At 44.8% G+C, this 23,713-nt stretch overlaps 1 protein-coding gene across 4 annotated transcripts in view; it reads left to right on the top strand.

Moving 5' to 3' along the window:
* The window catches only part of CHMP3 (charged multivesicular body protein 3), a 34,566-nt gene extending 11,431 nt beyond the window's left edge, over positions 1 to 23,135 (top strand). Inside the window, exons 1-6 of one of the 4 annotated variants that reach the window (XM_073342878.2) lie at positions 3,169 to 3,329; positions 8,917 to 8,977; positions 16,519 to 16,698; positions 20,037 to 20,158; positions 21,089 to 21,203; positions 22,611 to 23,135. In XM_073342878.2, coding sequence (XP_073198979.1) covers positions 3,213 to 3,329; positions 8,917 to 8,977; positions 16,519 to 16,698; positions 20,037 to 20,158; positions 21,089 to 21,203; positions 22,611 to 22,750 — 735 coding nt within the window. In that variant the 5' untranslated portion in view covers positions 3,169 to 3,212 and the 3' untranslated portion in view covers positions 22,751 to 23,135. The other 3 variants (XM_073342879.2, XM_073342880.2, XM_078852608.1) reach the window with 3 other exon arrangements.
* Positions 23,136 to 23,713: the final 578 nt, after the last annotated feature.

The raw sequence follows: 23,713 nt of genomic DNA, 5'->3' as shown, positions 1-23,713 counted from the left end.
GTTCAACGACAAATGATGGTGCTGGGGTGATGGATAGGATAGAGAATCAGCACCACAGCACTCGGATTAGGTTTTTATATAATGGCGGCATTATAATCTGTCTAATATTGATATAAACTAAGTTGACATACATGATAAATAAATGCAAGCACTATAGGCTGCGGGGGGAGGCGGGATGGGAGGAGATTAAAGTTAGAACAGTGTTTTTCAAAGTTTTGGATCACAACCCGGTACTGGGTTGCACTATGTAAGGCACGGGGTTGCCTTGCTCAGCACCCAGGGACCCTACCGGCTCTGGTCAGCACTGCCAACTGGGACGTTAAAAGTCCTGTTGGCGGTGCTGCCCAGCTAAAGCAGGCTAGTACCTAAAGGTTCCAACACTGTGCCCCAGAAGCAGCCAGTAGCGGGTCTGGTTTCTAGGCAGGGGGCCACGGGGCTCTGCACGCTACACCCGCCCTGAGCACCGGCTCCACACTCCCATTGGCTGGGAACAAAGGCTTGTGCGCCTCCACCTAGGAGCCAGACCTGCTGCTGGCCGCTTCCGGGGCACAGCACGGTCTGCGGTGCCAGGACAGGTGGGAAGCCTGCCTCTGCACCCCAGTAAGTCTGTGCCCCAATCCCCTGCCCCAGCCCTAACCCCGCCAACTCGGAACCCCTCCTGCACCCCAAACCCCTCATCCTCAGCTGCACCCTAGAGCCTGCAGCCCAGAGCCCCCATCCCACACCCTGAACCCCTCATTCCTGGCCCCACCCCTCAGCCCTCACCCCCGTACCCCAACTCTCTGCCCAAACCCCTCATCCCCAGCTCCACTGGGTCACAGGCGTCAACAATTTTCTTCAACTGGGTCCCCAGAAAAAAAGTTTGAAAACCACTGAGTTAGAAGACACTTGTCTAGAGATATTGACTCTCCCGGGGTGGAAAGACAAATAAGGGTCATAAACAGCCAGTGGGCAGGAGAGGGGGACACAGAGCCCACGGGGGGAGCAGAAGGGAGGGTAGATAGATGTAAGAAGCCCCTGACACAGAAGTGGTGTTGAACACAGAGAGTTGCTAGCATAGAAGGGGTAGATGGAAGTAGGCTCTAGTGTGGAATGCAGGGATGGGGTCATTGCACACAGCCCCTGCCAAAGAGGTGGGGGCAAGGCATAGTGGTGCAGAGAGGCCCTAGTGTGTGGGATGAGATACATGGGGGAATACGCAAAGTCTCTGATGTTTGGGGGGAGGGTAGAGGGGAAGAACAGACACAAGACCTATGATTGGTAGGACCCCATGGGGGGGAACACAAGGTGGAAGATGTGTATTGGAATGGGGACACAGAGGTGTAGGGATGTGGCAGAGGCCTTCAGGAGAGAGAGAAGAATGAACAAAATCAGGGGAGCCATGTAAGCTTGATTTTATTTTAAAATTTAACGCTACGGTACATTCCAATGCCTGCTTGGATGTGTTTTTACTCTTTGTAAGCTAGTGTTTGACACATGCCATTCATATCAACACAGGTCGTGATGCTGTGGGCAGCCTGCTGGGTGGGGATGGGGCAGAGCTTGTTTGTTTTCCCTCTCCACAAATAAGGTTGCCAATTTTGGTTGGTTGTGTTCCTTGAGGTTTCATCACATGATCTAATCTTTAATTAAAGATTAATCTTTAATGCCTGGAGACTCCAGGATAATCTTGGAGGGTTGACAACCCCTACATCTTGGGGCTAAATGACCCCCAATGAATTACAGTAGCTGTCCACCTGTAATGGGTGATCAGCAGACAAAGGTCTCTGCCTCAGGGTGAAGCTTCAAAAGGCTGAATTCTTTGGGTTACATTTGCATATGCCACCCAAACTATAAAGATTTCAGAGTAGCAGCTGTGTTAGTCTGTATTCGCAAAAAGAAAAGGAGTACTTGTAAGACTTGAGAGACTGCAAATTAATTCCAATTCAGCAAATTGGATACAATTAAGTTAGGCTTGAATAGAGACTGGGAGTGGTTGAGTCATTATACAAAGTAAAACTATTTCCCCTTGTTTATTCCTCCCCTCTCCCCACCCACTGTTCCTCAGATGTTCTGGTTAACTCCTGGAAATGTGGTGGAAATGGCTCACCTTGATTATCACTTCAAAAGGTTTTCTCTCCCCCCACCCCAGTCTCCTGCTGGTAATAGCTCATCTTAAGTGATCACTCTCCTTACAATGTGTATGGTAAACATCCATTTTTGCATGGTCTGGTCTCCTCACTGTATTTTCCACTTTATGCATCCGATGAAGTGAGCTGTAGCTCACGAAAGCTTATGCTCAAATAAATTGGTTAGTCTCTAAGGTGCCACAAATACTCCTTTTCTTTTTCCAAACTATAAAGGAATCACTCACAGGTTTAGGGGTGTGTTTTGTTTGAGCTAATAGCTGGTATGAGCTTGTGGCCTTGTTGAAGTTGGGTTGATCTCTGGTAAACTCATTAGTGTGCATATAGCTTCTTTTATTGTTGAAATATACTTTCTCTGTAATGCTTTTTCCTTAAGAATAAATGTATTTGTCTAGCAATGGCTGTATGGTAGCTTAACTGTGGGCAATTATGCTATTTTATAGGCTCTCAGAAGCCAAAACAGGCCACCTTCAGCAGTCTGACTTGCTGGGGAATTCAGTGTAGGCAGGGAATTGTGCAGCCTGGAAAAAATCCTGATCAGGAAGGAGAGAGACTCACGTCCTCCACCCACCTGCTGTGACAGCGGGAGAGGCCGCAGCCTGAGACAAGGGGGACTTTGCAGGACCATAGAGGGGGAATGCAGGTGCCCTGAATTGTGACAGCTGCTTATGGGAGAGTGTAACAATTCAGAAGTCTGGGCAGCAGGTGGGCAGGTTCCCAGCTGTGACCGCCTGCCTGAGGCCAGATCCTCAGGGTAGGACTTAATATCCCTGGACCTATGGAAAATTCTGTCTCAGCTGGGCAGCCCCGGCTATGGGACTGACACATGCTGGGGTGCAGGGAGAAGTGGGTCAATGCACCACGCACCTGTGGCCTCCGCTGTCCACCTCCTCTCCCTTCTCCCCACCCACCCCTCCTTCCAGCATGATTTTCTATTACTCTCATCCGCAGCCAGGGTTAAACGCCCCCTAGCGGCCGAGGCGAGGAACAGAACGGCCCTGCCACCAGCCCCGGAAGGAGGGAACGCACGCGCAGTGCCGCCTCCGAGACGGAGGGAGGGAGGCAGGCAGGAAAGAAAAGGGACGCATGCGCAAAGGCGGGAGCTTGGGGTTTGTTTCCCCTCAGAGGCGGCAGGGGTGCCGTGGCCGCACGCGCAGTGGTACGCGAATGAGCCTCGCGCCGCAAGGCAGGAGGAGGAGGGAGGTAAGCTGCGACTGCGCAATGTGTGTGGCTGGCTCCCCGCCCGCCAGTGGAGGAGGGGACGGGAAGCCGGAAGGGCCAGGAGTCGCTGTTTTGTTGGTCAGCGATGGGTCTTTTCGGGAAAACGCCGGAGAAGCCGCCCAAGGAGCTGGTAATGGCGGGGGGCACCCGCGGGAGAAGGCGCGTTCGCCGCCCCCCGGGAGGGTGGGGGACGAGGGCGCCTTAGGGGCGGGGCGGCCGCTGAAGGGGTGGGGCCGGGCACACTGCGGGGGCGGGGCAGTGAAGGGGCGAACACCCTGCTGGGGGGGAGAGGCTGAGAGTGGGGACGGGGGGGGGTGAAGGGGCGGCCGCCACGGGGTTGGGTGCTATGTAGGGGGGGGCTTTGTGAGGGGGTGGCCGCCATGGTGGGGGGGGGGCGGGTAATGCTGAAAGGGGGAGGTCGAGTTGAAGGGGGGAGGGATGGCTGGCTCAGTGGTTTGAGCGTTGGCCTGCTAAACCCAGGGTTGTGAGTTCAATCCTTGAGGGGGCCATTTAGGGATTGGGGCAAAAATTGGGGATTGGTCCTGTTTCAAGCAAGGGGGTTGGACTAGATGACCTCCTGAGGTCCCTTCCAACCCTGATAGTCTATGATTTTAGTCTATGAAGGGGGGCCGCCATGGGGCTGGGTTGGGTGCTGAGGGAGTGGGGCTGGCCGCTGAGAGGATCAGAGCCCCCAACATCAGTGGGGCTGCTGTGACCGGGTCCCAGCGGGCCAGGTACCTACATCCTGAGGGGTGTCAGTGAAGCAGCTGGCCCCCTGGGATGGATGGGGGCTGCAATGGGGGCCTGCCTCCAGTACTCCTGTTGGTGCAGCCCATAGAGGCAACAGGCTGTAACTGACGGCTTGCGTGGAGGTAGCCCATAAGGCAGTGCATCTCAAACTCACCGCTTTCACATAGCAAGCCTCTGAGTGCGACCCCCACCCCTTATAAATTAAAAACACTTTTATCTATTTAACACCATTATAAATGCTGAAGGCAAAGCGGGGTTTAGGATGGAAGCTGACGGCTCGCGACCCCCTCATGTAATAGCCGAGTGACCCCCTGCAGGGTCCCGACCCACAGTTTGAGAACCCCTGCCATAAGGGATTGGAGCTGGGGGTCGGGACTGAATCCTGTCTAATTAATTTTATGGCTAAAAGATGTCTGGCAAAATTGTCAAGCCTTGTGCCAGTTCTTAACAATACATTGACAGATTACTTTGGCCTTCTGTACATGCAAGAGATGAAGCAGTTTCATTTAACTCGGTTTTTAAACTGATATAGTTAAATGGATGAAAAACACTCTGTAGACGCTTCCGTTTTGTTTTGGGTAGCTTATTTCAGTTTAGCTTAGCAGTCTCTACCAAATTAAAATAGGCCACTCTTAAACTGAACTAAGACTGCATAAAAATTTGCACTGGCTTAACTAGATCAGTTTAAAAATACTTTTAGTTAAACTGATGCAAGTGGGTGTGTAATCCATTCCTCTTCTGCCTTTGGCTGAACCTTGTGTAATTTAGGTCAAATTCTTCAGTTCCTTTCCTTTATATATCATACGCCTCTGTGGTGCTATAGACATTATTTAAAAAGCAGACACTGGTGCTTGTGAATTGCACTGTGCTGAGCAGAGGAAAGCAGGTCTAAAACTTCTGTTGCTCTGTGTGGGATCAGTGACTACCAATTCAGCAAGGAGAAAACAATGCTGCAAATATGATGTGAAGTTGTGACTCTAGGTTGGACAGAGACTATTTTAGATACAGCAGTAAAGGAACATGTGGCTAGAAGTTTGGAACTGCAACCATTTCAGAAAGGAAACTTGGGCACCCAAATTTGAAGACTCTTCTATGGACTCTGTAAGTATAGGCAGTGCTGTACAGTAGGTGAATACAGGACTGGATTAAGGCTGCTCACATTGAGATGGGTCCCCTGTGGCTCTGTCTCCCATTTGGAGTGATGGTGGCAGACCCCGCTCTCCCACCCCAGAGTCAACAGCATGGCGTCCTACTCTCTTTGCTTGCAGCTGCAGTGGTCCCTTCTCTTCACTCCAAGAAGTAGAGGTGTCAACCTTGGAGCCCCAAATATGAATCTCAGCAGTTGGGATGTATCTACTTGGTTGAGTAGGTAGTCTTGCTGTGCCTTTCCCCGTCACACCCATTGTAAGATAAAGAAATATAATCCATGCTTTACAGATGAGAAAACATGGCACATAGGCATTAAGTGACTTGTCCTAGGTCACACAGGAAATCTGTGGCAGAGCTGGGACCAGATCTCCTGCATCTAAGTCCATCATCTAAACAACAGATAGGACAGGAAGCGCAGTGGAACCCAGTTCTGCACTAATGTGAATATTTCTATGTGGCCACTTATTTGCTTCTGTATAGCAGCAGGCATGAGACAAAAGGTTTTTCTGCTCTCAGCTGACAGATGTCTACATGTTAGTCTACACACACCACAAATGTTGGCCTATAAGTATCGGGTCCTGTATGTACTTTGCCTGGTTTCCAAATTGGTATCACGAATGCTTGTTTCCATTTTACTGACAGCAGTCCTTTCCACGCTACACAGTATTATTATATAACCACAATAGAATCTTTAGACTCCCTTCTGACAAACACTAGAGCATTTCATTACTTACTTTATCTTTACCTGGAACTGTCTTTTTGTTGGCTGCAATAAAGCCCTTGTATTCTAAAGTTTTGTTTAACACATAATCAGTATATTCCCTCCAGCCATTTAATAGTTCAGTTTTCCTCAATAAATCTCCTTTTTTCCCCTCACAAAGCTCATTGCTTTGATTCATTTCACTACTGACCTTTTGGAATTAATTACTTTGCTAAAATGTCTGCCTTTCCCAAATTGGAGACCTCAATTTCATTGTTAACTGTAACACCAGGTATACACTTACTTCAACTTCCATTCATTCTTTGAATTTGTTTATATATTTCTGAAAGCTTTGAATCTTTGTTCAGTTTCCCAAAGAAATTTAGCCAAATTTTGTGTCTTTGATAATCCTTTGTGTGGCTGCCTTACATCTTTTAGAATTCTTTAGGTCTTTACTATTCATCATGTATTTTGCTTGCTTGTATGCCTTCTTTCCTTTATTGCTAATTTGCAACCCTCATTCCCTCAGGGAACTAGATTTCTAAACTAGTGGCAATTTGATGTTTTGTAGATGACCAGATCAGCTGTTGCTGTAATTCCTTTTATTAGATTGTAATAGAATTCTCCTAGGTTGTCAGTTGTATAGTTACTACATAAATATACATAACAATCTTGAAAAGGCCCCAATCAGCTTTTCAAAAATTCCGGTTTAGGAACTTTTTGTGTTTTTTGACATCTCCTCAACCTTGGTACTCAATAAGTGTAGGGAAGTCATCACTTCCCATTCTGTCATCTTTATATATTTCCCAGTGCTTTTACTACCTATATTTTGCAATTCCCAAATCTAACACAAAAGGATACATCCACAGAATTAAATCTACTATGTGCTCCTGTATTCAATATTACCAAGTTATGCACATTAGTAAATTGTTCCAAGCGTTTACCATTTAGATCAGTTTTGTTTCTTCCCTATAGCTCATTATGACTGTTAAAGTGCCTGAATATTATCAAGTCTCCTGCTGCTGCAAACTTTCTGGCTTTGTAGGAGCTCAGCATGCCTCCATCCAGCTGAGCTTCATCATCAATTAGCCTTTCCCAGTCTCTGGCTCTTCCCCAAATGTGGCCTAATTGGCCCCTTCTGAGCCATCTTAACCCCTTCAGGGTTGTTTTTTTTTTCACTTCTGCTGGGGATTAACACAGTGATACAAACTGTCAGAACAGGTTTTTGTTACATAGCTCCTTAAGTAGTAATACATATGTTTCACGATGATATTCATAACCAGCGTGACCAGGCTTTCCTCTGATACCTTGCATTACATTCTTTGGTGAACCAGGATGTACGTGCCAGAATTAAGATGTTTTTGTAACCTCTGTGCATCCCATCTGTGCCCCTTTGCTAGCTGGCATTAGGAGGTTCTTTGGTCATGCATGCCAAATGTGCATATATCAGTGCAGGATATTTGTGCCCCCAGGGAAAGAGGTTTGTTGCATTTCTGAAGCATTGATTCTGAAAATATGCATCTAAAAGCTACATAAAAGAACCACTTTTTAAAAATAAAGTACACCCCCATTTACCTGAATGGCCTGGGGGACACCTGAAACTTTCTGCTAACCGGCCATTCAGACACATGGAAGTGCTACTTTGAAGTAGGTTCTAGGTATGGGCTGGGAGGCTGTAATGGTCCAGATACAGCTGGGCGGGCTAAAGAGTCTGAGGTATTGCTTTACCGATCGTGTGCTATTGTTACTATTCTGGACTATGAGCCAATGAGTGGCTGCACTCTCCCTGTCAGTCCCTGCACACCCCACCCCTCTGTGGCTGTCCCACTGCCCAGGCTGCCTGTCCTGAGCTGTGGCTGGATATGGCCTCTCCGTGGTTGCAGTGTTAATGTGACCCCTGCCTGCTGATCACTGGGAGGGGCTATTTCCTGGATTGTGGGGTCAGAGATGAGAGCTGACTAGAGATGCCGCTATGGATACAACTAGTTATTGTGAGCTGCACTTTGCACTGGATACAATGTTGCAGCCATGGAACCATAATTAAGGCTGTGAATCCCTGGATTCTGTGACTTTCCATGACGTCTGCAGCAGCTGGTGCTGGCTCCGGGGCTGCCCAAGCTGGGCAGCCCCTGGGCCAGTAGCAGCAGTCTGGGTGTGTGGGAGGGAGCTAGGGGCAGTGGGTTGGGAGGTGCGGGGCTGGTGGTGCTTACCTTGGGTTGGGGGGCTCCCACTTCCATGGCCCTGCAGCTCTTACGTGGAGGGGCTGGGGGCTCTGCAGTCTACCTGTGCCCGCAGGCCTCGCCCCCGCAACTTCCATTGGCGGCGGTTCCTGGCCAATGCAAGCGCCAGCTGCGCAGCTTCCTGCAGGAGCAGCGTGCGGAGTCCCCGGCCCCTCTGCAGCCTAGGAGCTGCAGGGGGACACACAGCTGAGTAGGGAGCCCCTGCCAGCCCCGCCAACCCTCCTCCGCAGCACCAGCAGGGGTCCCAGGCCGTGCGCTGCACCCCCCCTCAATCATTAGCCGGGTTCTGGGCCACCTCCCCCAGCCCCTGTGGCATCCCTGAACGGCCCCCCTTCCCAGAGCACCTGTGGCCCCCTGCCCAAATTTAAGTTAAGGGTGTATAGTAAAAATCATGGACAGGTCACGGGCTGTGAATTTTTGTTTACTGCCCGTGACCTGTCCATGACTTTGACTAAAAACACCCATGACTAAAACGTAGCTTTAACCATAATTTGAGTGAATACGTTGTTGCACTGGTGTAGCATGAATTAAAAGCATTGCTGTAAATTGGCTCCTTGAACCCTGCAATCCCGTGGTAGGTGGATGCTGTTTGCAGAGAAAGGATGCACCATGTAGTCAGATAAGTAGGATATTTGGATGAAGGGAATTTGGACAACTGGGAGTGTACTGTATAAAGTCAGTTTGTTATGGTATCTTTTATGCTTTCTCTTTTTCCTGTCTTTATTTTTAGGTCAATGAATGGTCGCTGAAGATGAGGAAAGAAATGAGAGTAATTGATAGACAGATCAGAGGTTTGTGTTTTTTTCACATTTTCTCAGACTTCCTCTTTGTGTGTATATATGCTGGTTTATATCAAAATACAAAAGAAAAAAAATGGAATTTTAGGTAACTTCTTAATAGGGAATTGCGGGAAGTCTGTGGAGAGCCAACTATAGTAAATGTAGTGAAATTCCAAGGACTTCAGTGGGCAGGGCACATGGGTAGGATGGAAGATGGATCAACTAAGTGTCTGTGGAAAGGACATCCTTAGGGTGGCAACTTCATGGCTGAGCAAGGAGAAGATGGGATAATATTGAGCAAGACCTAAGAGCTCTTATTATGAATTACCATCAATGGAGGGGAAAAAATGCCCTTGATCAAAAGAGGTGGGGGCAGATTATGAGAGTGGCCAAAGGCCTGAGTAGTGTGTGAAGCCACAGAATGAGTTTACTCCTCATTTTAGAGGTACAGAATTGTGAATGTATGAAAAGAACAGTATAGTCCAAGGGATTTATATCTTTTGTAAGCATGAAACTCCCATAGAAGTCTCTAGGGATAAAATTTTCAAAAGTACTCAAGTCCCATACACTTTCAATGTGAGTTAGTCTCCAAAATCCCATTTTCTAAAATTATTTAGGCATTTAAGGTCTTAAGGCACTTGTAAAATTTTCAAAAGTTCCAATTAGGTCAAATTAACCAGCAACTTCAGCCATGTAGGGTACAGTTTAGTTGCAAGAGGGTACGATGTGCACTGACTTGGAGGGAGTATGCAAAAAAGTATAACTTACATTTCAGATGGGTAAAGAGAGGTAAATTTGGGAAAGTGACAAACAGGAGAACTGGATATAAGAGGTGAAGTTTGACTTCTGATAATGGGAGATTGGACTTCAATTTCTGTGAGCACAGGATTGACTCCTGTATGGGTTTTTTTGCGGGAAGGAGGAGAGTTTTGATCTTACACCATACTATTAGTAGATTTTTCTGCTACATCCCCTTCTTCCCACATTCCAAGCAGCTGGGATTGGGTGAGGGGATGGACTTCTCACCAGGGTTTTGCTCTATGAACAAGTTCCAGGAGGACCTTTTGTATTGGTCTCTATTAGGTAAAAAGAACAGAAGTACTTGTGGCACCTTAGAGACTAACAAATTTATTTGAGCATAAGCTTTCATGAGCTACAGCTCACTTCATCGGATGCATTCAGTGTAAAATACAGTGGGAAGATTTATATACATAGAGAACATGAAACAATGGGTGTTACCATACACACTGTAATGAGAGTGATCACTTAAGGTGAGCTATTACCAGCAGGAGGGTGGTGGTGGGGGGGACAACCACACGACCTTTTGTAGTGATAATCAAGGTGGGCCATTTCCAGCAGTTGACAAGAACGTCTGAGGAACAGGGTGCAGGTGGGGGAGGGGAATAAACAAGGGGAAATAACAGGTTTCAGAGTAACAGCCATGTTAGTCTGTATTCGCAAAAAGAAAAGGAGTACTTGTGGCACCTTAGAGACTAACCAATTTATTTGAGCATGAGCTTTCGTGAGCTACAGCTCACTTCATCGGATGCATACTGTGGAAACTGCAGGAGACATTATATACACAGAGACCATGAAACAATACCTCCTCCCACCCCACTCTCCTGCTGGTAATAGCTTATCTAAAGTGATCACTCTCCTTACAATGTGTATGATAATCAAGTTGGGCCATTTCCAGCACAAATCCAGGTTCTCTCACCCTCCGCCCCTCTACACACAAACTCACTCTCCTGCCAGGAGACTGTCCAGTTGCCAAATCACAGTAATGCATATGCTATAATAAAATACACATCATGATTATGCTCAATCTAGAAAAATTGGAGTATGTCATACTGCAACAAAACCATTCAGTTTATTATTAGCTATGGAGGAGAATGTGCCTGTGATGGGATCCCCCCAGGGTGCAGCCTGGGACAGTGCCCCCTGAACTCTCCCTAGCCTGAGCTCTCTCACAATGCCTTGCTAGTGACCAGCAGCAACCCCTCCAGGAGCTGTGATCACTCAGCATAACCACATGTAGAGCCACACACCCAGCTAAATGGCATGACTGCTCCCTGAGCCGCTCATGAATCACACAGAGAAAGGCACCAGCCAAATCCCCCCAGTTCCCAGCACTGTACCCCAGGAATATACTGTCTTGCACTGCTCAAGATGGGCAGTGAAAATTTATTAATTGATTCACCCCTTCAACAATGGAAAGTGGACATACACCAGCCTTTGCCACCTGAGCAGATTTGCCCCACACTTCATACAAACTCCCTGGTAAAGATAAACAAGTAAACAAATGTATTGATTATAAAAGGTAGATTAAGTGATAGGTAAAAAGTCAGAATGGTTACTAAAATAAAATATAAGCACACAGTCTAAACTCTCAACCCTATTAGACTGGGCAACGTCTAGATTAAGCAGTTTTTCTCACCCCACTGGATATTGCAGTCCTTAATATACAGGTTTGTTCCTTAAACCTGAGCCAATCTCCTCTGTTGGGAGTCTTGTCTTCTTCTCAGCGTCTTAGTTGCTTGCAGCGACGGTGGGGCAGGAGAAGGGCCCAGTATGTGTCCACTCTGTCTCTTTTATACCCTCAGTCCATATGCTTGGGGAGCACAAGTCCAGGCATGTCTGCGTGGCATTGCTGAGTCTCTCCAGGCAAGGTTAAGCAATTCCCCCGGTGTTGCCTCATGCAGGCAAGTCATGCATTGTAGCTCCCTTGCTGGACAATGGCTGTTAATAGGTTGTTTGACACCCCCCCTGGGTGTTGCTTACTTTCCTTGCTGTTGTGTCTGGAAGCATACATATGGATAGAGAAATGACTTTCAGCAGATCATAACCTTTTCCCTGATACCTTACAAAGCATGCTTTATACATAAGATCATGATTATATGAAAACGAGGAATATGGGGGTTACAGTACTCTCCCCCCAAGGTATAGAATATCACAGTGCCCCTGTCAAATGGATGCTTTTGGATGTTTAAAGCCAGCAAGTAACTTTATTTCTCATTTCTTTAGTGTCTTCCATCCCAGGACCTCGAAGTACTTTATAAACCTTGAGTTAAGCCTATGACACAGGGATGTGTCTCCACTTGATAGATGGGAAACTGAGGCACAGGGACAATTACTTATCTAAAGTCATGCATCGTGTCTTTGGCAGTGCTGAAAGCAGAATCTACCTTTTGACCACAAGATAAGTCTGCATTCCCTGCAAAAGGAGATATTCACATAGTTGGGTTCTCTGCCCTCAAAGTAGTCAAACAAAGCTTACCTTACAAAAATATAGACTGATAGAGGCTTTGGGCCTTCTAAATGGTCAGTGTAGGAAGGCTTTGTGCACAATGGATTGATCTTAGCACTTTCTCATGCCTGAACTGTTGTTTCACTTAGGGTATTTGTCCTAGTTGTATTGTATACTCTTTGGAGCAGGGACTTAACTATTCCCGTGTCATGTAAAGTGCATAGTTGATTGTGCTGAAGAAATGGTTTCAGCATCTTTTAAGCATATTGTGTCTCTTGTGGGTAATAAGAGGAAAACACCACTAAGCCAGACTCTTCTAAAGGAAAATAGTCCCGGGGGCGTGGGGGAGGGCACTCATTGTCCCAGTGGATTGGCTGATAGCGATTTCTTAGGTGTTCTGCTGCTGAATGACATTTATTCTGCGTGAGTCATTCTCCAAAAGATTCATTAACTCCCACATGAGAATTTGCATTGATGTCTCCAATTCATATTAGGCCTGCGTGTGCCAAAATGCAGAATGCTATTTTGATGGATTTATTTTTATAACTGGCCAAATTCTGAATCATTCTGGTGTAAAATTTCTGTGTAAATCAGTGAGCTTTTGAAAATAATCACTGCATACATTTGTCGTGAGCTTGCTCTCTTTATAAGGCAATTTCACTGAAATCTTCTGTCAGTAATATCCCTAAACGTTAATAAGCTGAATGGATTCAAATGGTGGTGTTGTCTTTTTCTTGCAAGCTAGTTTTCAGCCACCTCTGCAATGGAAGCTTTATTTCTGGGCCAGGAGAATAGAAGCCCAGTTTTTAACCCCTTATTCTTTTATGAGCATATGTCTCTTACCTGAGGATATTTTTCAGGTGCCTTGATTTTTGTTTTTTTGCTATGCATAGCCACCATTATCCCTTCAAGATGAATAAAATGCAGAGATTTTACACTACTTAAATCCTTTTCTAAAAGGAGGGGCCTTGATTATTTCAGGAAGCTTATGCATAAGAACGGCCATACTGGGTCAGACCAAAGGTCCATCTAGCCCAGTATCCTGTCTTCCGACAGTGGCCAATGCCAGGTTCCCCAGAGGGAATGAACAGAACAGGTAATCATCAAGTGATCCATCCCCTGTGGCCCATTCCCAGCTTCTGGCAAACAGAGACTAGGGACACCATCCCTGCCCATCCTGGCTAATAGCCATTGATGGACCTATCCTAGTTCTTGTCTAGTTCTTTTTTTAACCCTGTTATAATCTTGGCCTTCACAGCATCCTCTGGCAAGGAGTTCCACAGGTTGACACTGCATTGTGTGAAAAAATACATACTTTAGTTTGTTTTAAATCTGCTGCCTGTTAATTTAGTTTGGTGACCCCTAGTTCTTGTGTTATGAGAAGGAGTAAATAACACTTTCTCCACATCAGTCACGATTTTATAGACCTCTATCATATCCCCCCTTCGTCATCTCTTTTCCAAGCTGAGCATTGTACAGTACCTTAACTTCAAAGTATAAAAGACTGGAATTCATTTTGTGAAGACGCTATTCAGTATTGTTCTTCCTCACATCTAGTACATGGACATCAAATTAGCAACTGTGAAAAATCAGGACACTTTCTTTTTTGCCGGGGGGCGGGGAGACATAGTTGCATATAGAAGACAAAGCCCCAACTATTGGGACTGTCCCGATAATATTGGTCACATCAAATGCTGGAAGTTAAGCTGGAGACTAAACTAAGGTTGAGTTAGGCCATTCAGATGTTCCTAAGTCTATCAATGTTGTTGAAAGTTTCCAGAATAAAGGGCTTCTCTAATCATATAACATTATCAATGATATCAACAGTAGCCATACAGCTGTTTCAAATGGATGTATTTTGAATGTACCATTTTATATTTAAAAGTTAATGCACCAGGTGGAATACTATGAATTGCTTCTAAGCCTTGTTCATTAAATGCCAGTGAAAGTGTATAAACCTGGCAGGAAAGCAAGTCAAAGCTTAATTATTTAATGAACTGTGTCTGACAAAGTAAGTGATTATCCCACCGGCGAGATTAAAGATTTTGAGTAATAAACAAATGTGATTCTAAAATAACTTGCAAAGCTAGTTGGGAAGTTGAGCCATTTATTTACAAAATGTGTATGGAGTCTAAATAGATGAAAGATTTCTGCTTCCTGAAGAAGCAAAGTGAATCTAAACCATCTACATTTTTGTGAAAAGAACAGAATACATTTGTTAGTCTCTAAGGTGCCACAAGTACTCCTGTTCTTTTTGCGGATACAGACTAACACGGCTGCTACTCTGAAACCTACATTTTTGTGAGGTCACCCATCATAATGGTATATGAACACCTTCTACAAACCTTTATTTCCCAGCCCAGTTGGCAGGAACAAACAAGATGTTAGGGATTTAAATGTGAGTGATAATGTGACTGAGAACGTTATTGTGGGAAAGCTATAGCAGACAGATGGATTTAGCATGTAGTTCTGAATGCGATGAGGCTGGCAGTCATTTCCGTAATCTTGGTCCAGCTCCTAAGAAATTTCCATTTTCTTTGGCTACTAGTTTTCCCCTCTTTCTTGGTCACTTCATCTTTTCCAGTGGTGTGGAGCTTAGATTATCACAAGAAAGGTGTCTCTCGGGTAGTTAGTGGGGGCTGATTTCATGCAAGCTGTTGAAATTCAGAACAGCAGCCTTGACCTCTAGGTGTTTGAGAGCCAGTGCAGGGACTGGGAAATCAGGATGATGCATTCCCAGTTACCTGTCTTAGTGAGAAGGCAAGTTGCTCTGTTCTGAACCAGATGCAGACATACCAAGCATTCCTAACTTTCAGTACTCCTGCTGAATTTGCACATGTAATTACAAAATTACAATTTTAAGTTTAAATCTACTAATTTTGTCTCTGTCACATAAATAAAATGTATGTGTCACTCACCACCACTGGAGTCCAACAAACACAGCATATAGCATTGTGGGAATGGGGGGCTTTTTTCTCCACTGCCGTATGACTCGTGCACAGACTGCACCATGAGGGTCGGAAAGGAGGAAGATGTGGTGGTTTTGAATAGGTTGGGGCACTGCTGGATTCACTGCCCAAGCCACAGGCTGCGTGTTGCTCTTTAACTGCCCCAAGTGGGCCATGCTGGACTTTGTCAACGTGCTCTAGGTACTAGAGCTCTCCACCAGGATCCACCTGAGGCAATTCATGCACAGCCTGTGGCTTGGGCAGTGGATCCAGCACCACCCCAAGCCCCACTGGTTTGCCATGGTTTGCTTCCTATCAGACCTGGCTTCCCAGGCTGAAAGGGAGGTGAGGTCGGAAGGGCAGGAGGAGAAGGCAGCAGTGATAGAGGAGGAGGATCATCCCAGCAAGGAGTTCTAAGCCAGGAATGGCCAAAGTAATTAAGGGCACTAGGCAGCATAGGAGGGCACGTTTCCTAGGGCTGATCCTTCTTTCTCTTTAAGGGTGAGGGTCAACAAGTAGAGGAGTGAGGGGAACCCAGCCATTGGAGGAGAGGGACAAGAGGTCCCAGTTTCTCCAAAGGGAAGGGGCGGAGAGGTCCAAGCAACCTCCCTAACTTTTTCATAAACATCCCTAAAAGTATGATCGAGGTTGGCATCTCGATAGATGTAGCTTCCTTTACGGCACTAACTTCATAGGTATAAGGAATTTCAGTAAGTATGGTTAGAGGTTATAACGTCTCTCAACATGGTTGGATCTGTGTCGGATAGGACTGGGTGTAGTTCCTTGACCAGTTGTAGATGGAAATGGGCATTCATTGCCACCACAACTGTCTGGCTGTCTGAGCGCAGTGCAGTGTCTGGTTTACAGCAAGCAGATTGCATTAATCTAACAATGTGAATGTGGCTGCCTTTGATGATGGCAATTGTAATGGAGGAGGTGAGTGGTTCAAAGTGCTTCCCTCTTCTGGTCAGCATTATTTCACTCTCATCAGAGTTTAGCTTCAGCCAGCTGCTCTTCATACAGGAGCTAATCTCAGCCAGGTGCTTGGAAAGCTTGGAGGTAATGCTGTGACAGACTGATGTAAGGGAAATCATAGAACTGGATGTGCTATGCTAGAAATAGATATTTTGCTATTACAACTTTAGTTAACAAATCTGTTGGTGATGCATAAACCACAATACCCCATTCAATCTTCAGTGGCTGGATACATGCTTAAATGAAAGGCATTATTGAAGTGGAAAGTTTTAATGATGAACTGTTGCTTTTAAAAATGCACTCCAATAAGCAATGAATGTCTGCTCCTAGCTTCCAGCCATTTCTGACGACTTGTCCGTACTTGTTTGTCCTTTGTAACCCAGACATCCAAAGAGAAGAAGAAAAGGTAAAGCGGTCAGTAAAAGATGCTGCCAAAAAGGGTCAAAAAGACGTGTGTGTGGTTTTGGCAAAGGAAATGATCCGCTCTCGGAAGGCTGTGAGCAAACTCTATGCATCCAAAGCACACATGAACTCTGTGCTCATGGGGATGAAGAACCAGCTTGGTAAGAACCTTGTTGCACCTAAATACAATAACTGTTCCTTAGATTAACGGTAGAGGTTGGCCCTGAGCTGAATGTTTCAAAATTGGAGTCAAATTCTGTCAAAGTTTGGGATGGTTTGGGCCTATCTCAAATGAGTCCAAGCCTGCAGGATGTATTTACACTTAAGTCATCTGCTCCAAAAGGTAGTCTTTCCTCTCATGATGCGCTGTGTGTCTGTTTGTTTTTCTTTGAGCGTTTCTAAAATAGCAATGAGTATAGTATAGTAATAGTATGAGTAATGCTGGCTGACTCCAGAGCCCCTTGTAAGAAAGATTCTAGCATTACAAGAAGAGCTTGATCACGTTCTGTTACTGGGGTGGGGTGTTTTTTGACAGGCTGCGTATCCGAGGGGTATTTCATTTGTAAGAGCACCCTGTATCTTCTTGCATGAATTCCTGTGGTTTTTAAAGCAAGAGTCCTGCACTGTGAAGCATCAAAGCAAGGGTGGGCTTGATAGAGAAGAGGAACAATTTGCCCAATGGCTTATTATTTAGCACTTAGACCATTTTTCATCTGTCAAAGCATTTGACAACCCCTTACTGAGACCTTCTTCCATGCCTCCCCTACACTTAGAATTTTTGCCCCCTTCTTGACCATCTACAAGCCTTGTTGTCCATGTTGAAATCTCCCTTTAAAATGCATTTTCTGGCTGGTCTATCACTGATAACTCCCCACACTGTAGCTCCTAACAGCAGCAGGGAGAAAAGGGATCCAAGGATAGGGAGGGGAAGACTTGCAAGCAGTTGCCTTATTATTAATTTGTATTACTGTAGCACCCAAAAGCCCTAGTCATGGACCAGGACCCTGTGGTGGTGTACAAACACAGAACAAAATGAGGAGGAGCTCCTAGCTCTGCAGTGGAGGCACCTTCTTTAGTCCACAACAGGCGCCAGAGTCTGATTTAATCATATCATATGTATATCTGTTTGCTAAGAGGAGACCTAGTGTGACTTATCAGGTCCATTGGGGACGAGGGGAGAAATGCATTGGAAGAGGTGTAGAGAAAAGCAGGGTGACGGACTGGCTGGGTGTGTGAACAGCTTCCAGAAAGAACGACCAGCCAACCACCAAAAAACTGAGGTGCGAGGCTGAAAAGGTGGGCCACGGGAGGAGGCTCCCCAACAAGTTGGCTGGGCAGCAGAACTAGGGAGGCAGGATTGGAAGACAGTAAGTGAAGACTTATTGATCCAGGTGTTAGTTCTTGCTGTATGTCCATGCAAATGGTTATAATTAAGGCTCCGTGTTTGTCATGGAAGTCATGGATTCCGTGACTTTCTGTGACCTCTGTAATTTCTGCAGCAGCCTGGTGTGGCTGGCCCAGGAGCCGCCTGGCTGCTGCTGAGACAGTCTCTGCCCTACTGCCCCCCAGCAGCAGGAGTTTGGGGTTGTGGGGCTCAGGGCTGGGGGGCGAGGCGGTGGCTACTTGTGGGGAGCCCTCTGGAAGGGCAACAGGAAGTCCCCTCCCTCAGCTCCTAGCTCCATGTGCTGCCTCTGCCTGCAGGCACCACCCCCGCAGCTCCCATTGGCCACCGTTCCCAGCCAATGGGAGCTGCAGAACCAGGGCTTGGGACAGAGCTGAGGCAGCACATGGAGCTAGGAGCTGGGGTCGCCACTTCCCAGGAGCTGGGTAGGGAACCACCACTCCCCTCCATCCCCCCCCAAGCACCCGCCACACTTCCCTGAGCTGCGGTGCCCCCCCAGGCCATGCGAGCACCCACTGCGCCCCTGTGCCACACCCCCCATCCCCTCAAGTTTTAGTTGGGTATATAGTAAAAGTCATGGACGGGTCACGGGCAGTAAACAAAAATAAACGGCTCATGACCTGTCAATGACTTTTACTAAAAATACGCATGACTAAAATGTAGCCTTAGTTATAATTAAGAGGAATTACTTTTGTTTCTAATTCTGAGATTTCCAAAGTGCCTGTTATGCAGGATGCCATGATAATAGGTTGTGGGGGTGTGTGTGTAAGAAGTTTTTCGTTTGTGGGGACTGTGATGGCTTAGCTACCAGGAGACCTCCATATCAAACTTCATTGATCTATTACAGTTACCTTCGCTGGAGAGTTTAGTAACTATTTTACCCAACAAAGTGTCCAACAAAACTAATCTGAACAATAGTAATGGTAAATCTGGGAACTAAATTCAATCAATGAACTCTACTCTAGAGGGATTTTAATCCTCCTTTAAGTGAAAAACTGAAGGCCGTCTTCACTGTAGAGTTACTACTGATACCACCACAGTAATAACAGTGATATTATAGCCATTATTTTATCAGAGGCAGAAAGGAAGGTGGGATTCTGGCTTGTATTTTTATTTGACCCCTAATTGGCTTGAAAAACTTTGACTATCAATACAATTGAAATGTTTTGATATTTCTGTACCTTCTCATTATTCAGGCCTGATGTTAAAAACACTTGTAAGCTAGGAGAGTTTTGAAATGAAAAGTACCATGTGAAATTCATCCCCTTAATTCAAGAGTGTCGTTTAAAATATGGGAACTCTTCATTATTAATAAAGAGATGCTGTTATTTCTCAACTTTATCTTTATTCAGGATTTGACATTTAAGGAACATTTAAGCACCATTCTAATAATTAGCTTCACAGACATCGTTGGAGGTTGCCCAGGACTGTTAATTAGCCACTGCAAAAAAAATATTGATAGAAACCCAATTTAGGCTGTATTTTAGTCCAGTTTTTATTTCTTGTTCAAAAAGGGGCAATTGTCAGTTATCTAATTCAATATTAAATGGCTTTACAACAATCCAGTGATGTGAATTCCTGACAGTGAGAGAGTTTCTAATTCTCCCAAAAATGTCAGACTACAAGCGTGGCTTCACGACATCAGGGTACTAATATCATGAATAATCAGATAACTGGATACTAGTCTTGCTCGCCTGACCAGCATGAAAACTTCAGTAAGACTTTCTGTGTAGGTTTTATTCCATGCTCATCAACTTCCCACCTGAGAAGAGCAAACAGAAACTTTTTATTTTCTGAATCTAACTGCAGGTGGGGTGGAATCTAGATCTATTGGCCTGGCTCAACTGCAGTTAATTGGAGCAGTATCTCCACTAAAACTCTTCCATCTTTCAGAAACAGGGAAAGTCAGATTTTTCCCCTCTCCTAAAGCAGACAACTTTAAGTTTAGAAGGTGATTAAGTAAATGGACAATCTCTTTTCTTATATGCACTTTCCTAGATGCCAAAATGATGATAATCTGTACAAGCAGGACTCTCGTCAGTTTTGTTCCCCTCTGCTGGCTTCATTCTAAAGCCTTTCCATGCCTTCTCTTGGCAGCTGTCCTCCGGGTGGCAGGTTCGTTACAGAAGAGCACAGAGGTCATGAAAGCCATGCAAAATCTAGTAAAAATCCCTGAAATTCAGGCAACGATGAGGGAATTGTCCAAAGAAATGATGAAGGTAAGTTCTGAAATATATTGTGTATTACGATAGCACCTAGACATTCAAAGTGAGATTGGGGTCCCATTGTTCAGCAGCGTGCAAACGCATAGTAAAATGGTCCCTGCCTTGAAGAGCTTACAATATACACAGACAGGACATAGGTTCCAGAGTCTTCCTCTGCTGCTATTAAAGGAATACTCAAGTTAAAAACACACTTTTAAATAATTTTCTTACGTTAATACTCTAGATTACTAAAACTTTTTTCTTATCCATTTTACTGTGCTCATGTGATATGCGCTAGTGTAATTTTGTAATGTTTGGTTTCCAAGCCCTGCAGGGGGATTTTTCTTTAAAGAAAAAGTGTTCCCAGTGAAATTTATAGAAAAAGCTTCCAAAATTTTTAGTTGATTACAGAATATCATTTGGGCAAATATAGCTGTGTGTGACTGACTGGAGCATTAACATACAGGCTGGCTTTTCAAAGATTTCAGTGTTTCCTGTTGTAGTTGTATTTGATTAAATATAGGGCAATAAATTTGATATATTGCTCTAAGGTGTTAATAAGACAACACTGCAGTTTAATTCTTGGGTTATCCTACTCTTGATTGTCAATCATTCTTTCCTCACAGTAAGTGTGCAATAACGCGTCATTTTGTTGCAGTGAAAATGTTCAAAGCGTCTGTATTTTAAAAATAACCCACATGCTAAACCAGCTCCACTGCATGCTGACTTAATTACAGAACTATCAGGAAAGCACAAGGATGGTGTGTGTAGTAGATAAGCTGCTACTGGAAGCAAGGCTGAGTCCTTTGATGGGTGAGATAGCGGCACGCATAATCTGGACTATTATGAAATTGAGGGAGCTGAATATACTTTCCTGAGAGTGCTGCGCTGCTGGCTGGCTGTAAGTCCCAGAAATGGGATCTGTTATCTTCCATTTCCCTATAGGCTGGTATCATAGAAGAAATGTTAGAGGATACTTTTGAAAATATGGAAGACCAAGAGGAAATGGAAGAGGAAGCAGAGCTGGAAATCGATAAAATCCTGTTTGAGATTACAGCTGGTGAGTACATATACCTGGACTAAATGTCTGGGGGCCCAGTGTTGAATGCCCTTAGTTTAAGTGGCAGCAGGGAGTTCTCAGTACTTCACAAGATGGGGCCCTCAGAGATGGAACAGAAGTACTGTAGCTCATAATCGTGAATACTGAGGCAGGAAAGAACTGGCTAGGGTGGGTCCAAAAAGTATAAATAGGAGGAATGCACAGAACTCAATAGAGACAGGGTCAGGTTATCACCTTATTTTAAAAAGCCACTTTCCTTTGGTACTAGTAACCCCTTAAACCAGAATTTAAATAAATTCATGCTTGCTGCAGTTTAGTTACTTTGTGTTTCTCTCAACTTGTACAGTAACAATAGCGGAGTGCATTGCTTTTGATTCTGATCTAGTCAGGGTCACAGGCTGCTACACTGTTTGGGCTAAACACACTTTAGTTTAACTATTTTCCCCCTATTTTCCAATTTTTGAAAAAATGAAAATCTCTGTTGGGTCTTACGCAGCTTAAACAACACCAAAACAATTGGCCCTGAACCACTTGACTGTGTCCCTTTTTAAGTAAAATCTAGGCTGAATAATTGGAAAATCTCCTTATTAAATGAGACAACTTGTAAAAGTGCTTTGAATATAAAATATTAAATCAGAAGTCTCTGACTGTAGACTGTTATCTGAAGGGCTACAGGGAAGCTGGAAGTCCCACAAGTCCCAGCCTCCTTAGTGGCTAGTCCTATGGGTGAATTAGGTTCCCTGCCCCATGCTTTGCCGTGTCTCCTTGTGCCCAGTTCCCAAACCCCTTTTTCTTTTTTTTTTGGTCCCCCTTTCCCTGCCTCACATTTCTTTTCCTTTTTAAAAATACTCTTTAATCCTCTGCTCACTTGCCAAAAGATGAGTAATGCTCTGCAGCATTTGGGTTTATGGATTGGGCCATAGATGCTGTCATGACTGAGTACCATGGGAACAGAAGTGAAGTTGCCCTGTAACAAGGAGCTCTTCCCATTCACAACTGTTAAGAGCCTCAGAAGAATAAAGCAGGAAGGCGAGCTACTTTTAATCTATTTTGCCTGTGGCCACAGGAGTACAGGGAGCCAGGGTCGGGTTAGTGTCACAGCATGAGTCTCCCACTATCTTTCCCTAGAGCCCTTAGAATTAGAGTACAGTGCTCATCTAGACACTTTAAAATGGGCAAGACACTGTATGGTAAACACTAGGAAGAATTGATCATGAATTATTGCCTAGATAGCCTAATCACTTGTCTCTAAATTTCCAACATGCTGTCTCAACCGTACAGCAGTGGCTGACTTCTGTTACTTTTAAACCTCTAAAATGTGCAGCTACCTGAGAACTTCTCCATTTGTTAAATACAGATGACTGACTGATTAATGATGATTCTGGACATTATCTTGCTTGTTTTCAGGGGCATTGGGTAAAGCACCTAGCAAAGTTACAGATGCTCTTCCAGAAACTGAGCCCATAGGGGCTGTTGGTATAGCTGATGAAGAAGAGGAAGAGGATATTGAAGCAATGCAGTCACGGTTAGCTACACTCCGTAGCTAGATATTAAGTTCATATGTACAGCTTGTTTTTTTGTGGTTTGGTTTTTTTGCTCTGGGATGGTCTGTTCCTCCTGTAAAATGTAAAACTTTGTTTCTGAAAATACTTCCTGTAATATACATTTTTCCTGGGGCTTGTGTTCTATAAAGGTTATTTTTGCCAACCTTTCACAGGTAATGTAGGCTATAGGGAAATAGTGGGTGTAATGTATTTTCAGATCTAAAACAATCTTTCCAAAAATATTCTTTGTGGCAAGGTAGGGTCTTCCTCTAACAAAGTACTTGTACTGGCTTAAGCTGCTACCAAAAAAACCCTTTAATATTTAAGTGTGTGTACATTTTTCTGAAACATTACGAATGGATTTTAATAAACTTCTTGTTTAACACTTGCTCCCCTTGGGTCTGTTTAGCTTGCATCTTAGTTTGAGTCTGTTCTAACCTTTGTGTGTATTCAAGCTGATAATGGTGAGGAAAGGGAAGTTTTGGTCAATGGTCAGTCTATGCTGAAGCATTTAGTTTATTTTCTTAAAGCTATTTCTATCCCCCCCCTTCCATCCAGAGATCAAGCATTTTACAAGTGCAGACTAACCCACCCAGCCTTCTTCAACAGGAGCTATTTTCCACTCCAGTGCACAAATGGGAAAACTGAGCTGTAAAGACTTTGACCACTGCTGTAACAGTCCTATGCTTCAGGCTGTAGCTGTTCAATTTTTAACAAATGTTACTGAAGCATGTTTTTCTACTGTCCCTTACCCAAAGTCCTTTTTAGCAAACCCTTTATCAGGACAGCAGGGTATCTCTTCAGAAGTAAGACTGGTGCTTGATAAAAGAAGGATGAAGCCTACTGTTGTTGAGAGCTCAAGAAACCAGTGAAGGAAGCTCTATTTTTAAGGAATTGGGTACTCAATACATTCATAGAAAATTAGGGTTGGAAGAGACAATATCCCACAATATTCTTGCCAGCAAG

The sequence above is a fragment of the Lepidochelys kempii genome, chromosome 4 (assembly GCF_965140285.1).
Source record: "Lepidochelys kempii isolate rLepKem1 chromosome 4, rLepKem1.hap1, whole genome shotgun sequence".
In the NCBI taxonomy this organism is placed as follows: domain Eukaryota; kingdom Metazoa; phylum Chordata; order Testudines; family Cheloniidae; genus Lepidochelys; species Lepidochelys kempii.
Note: the sequence above shows the minus strand (reverse complement) of the source record. Positions and strands in the feature narration are given on the sequence as shown.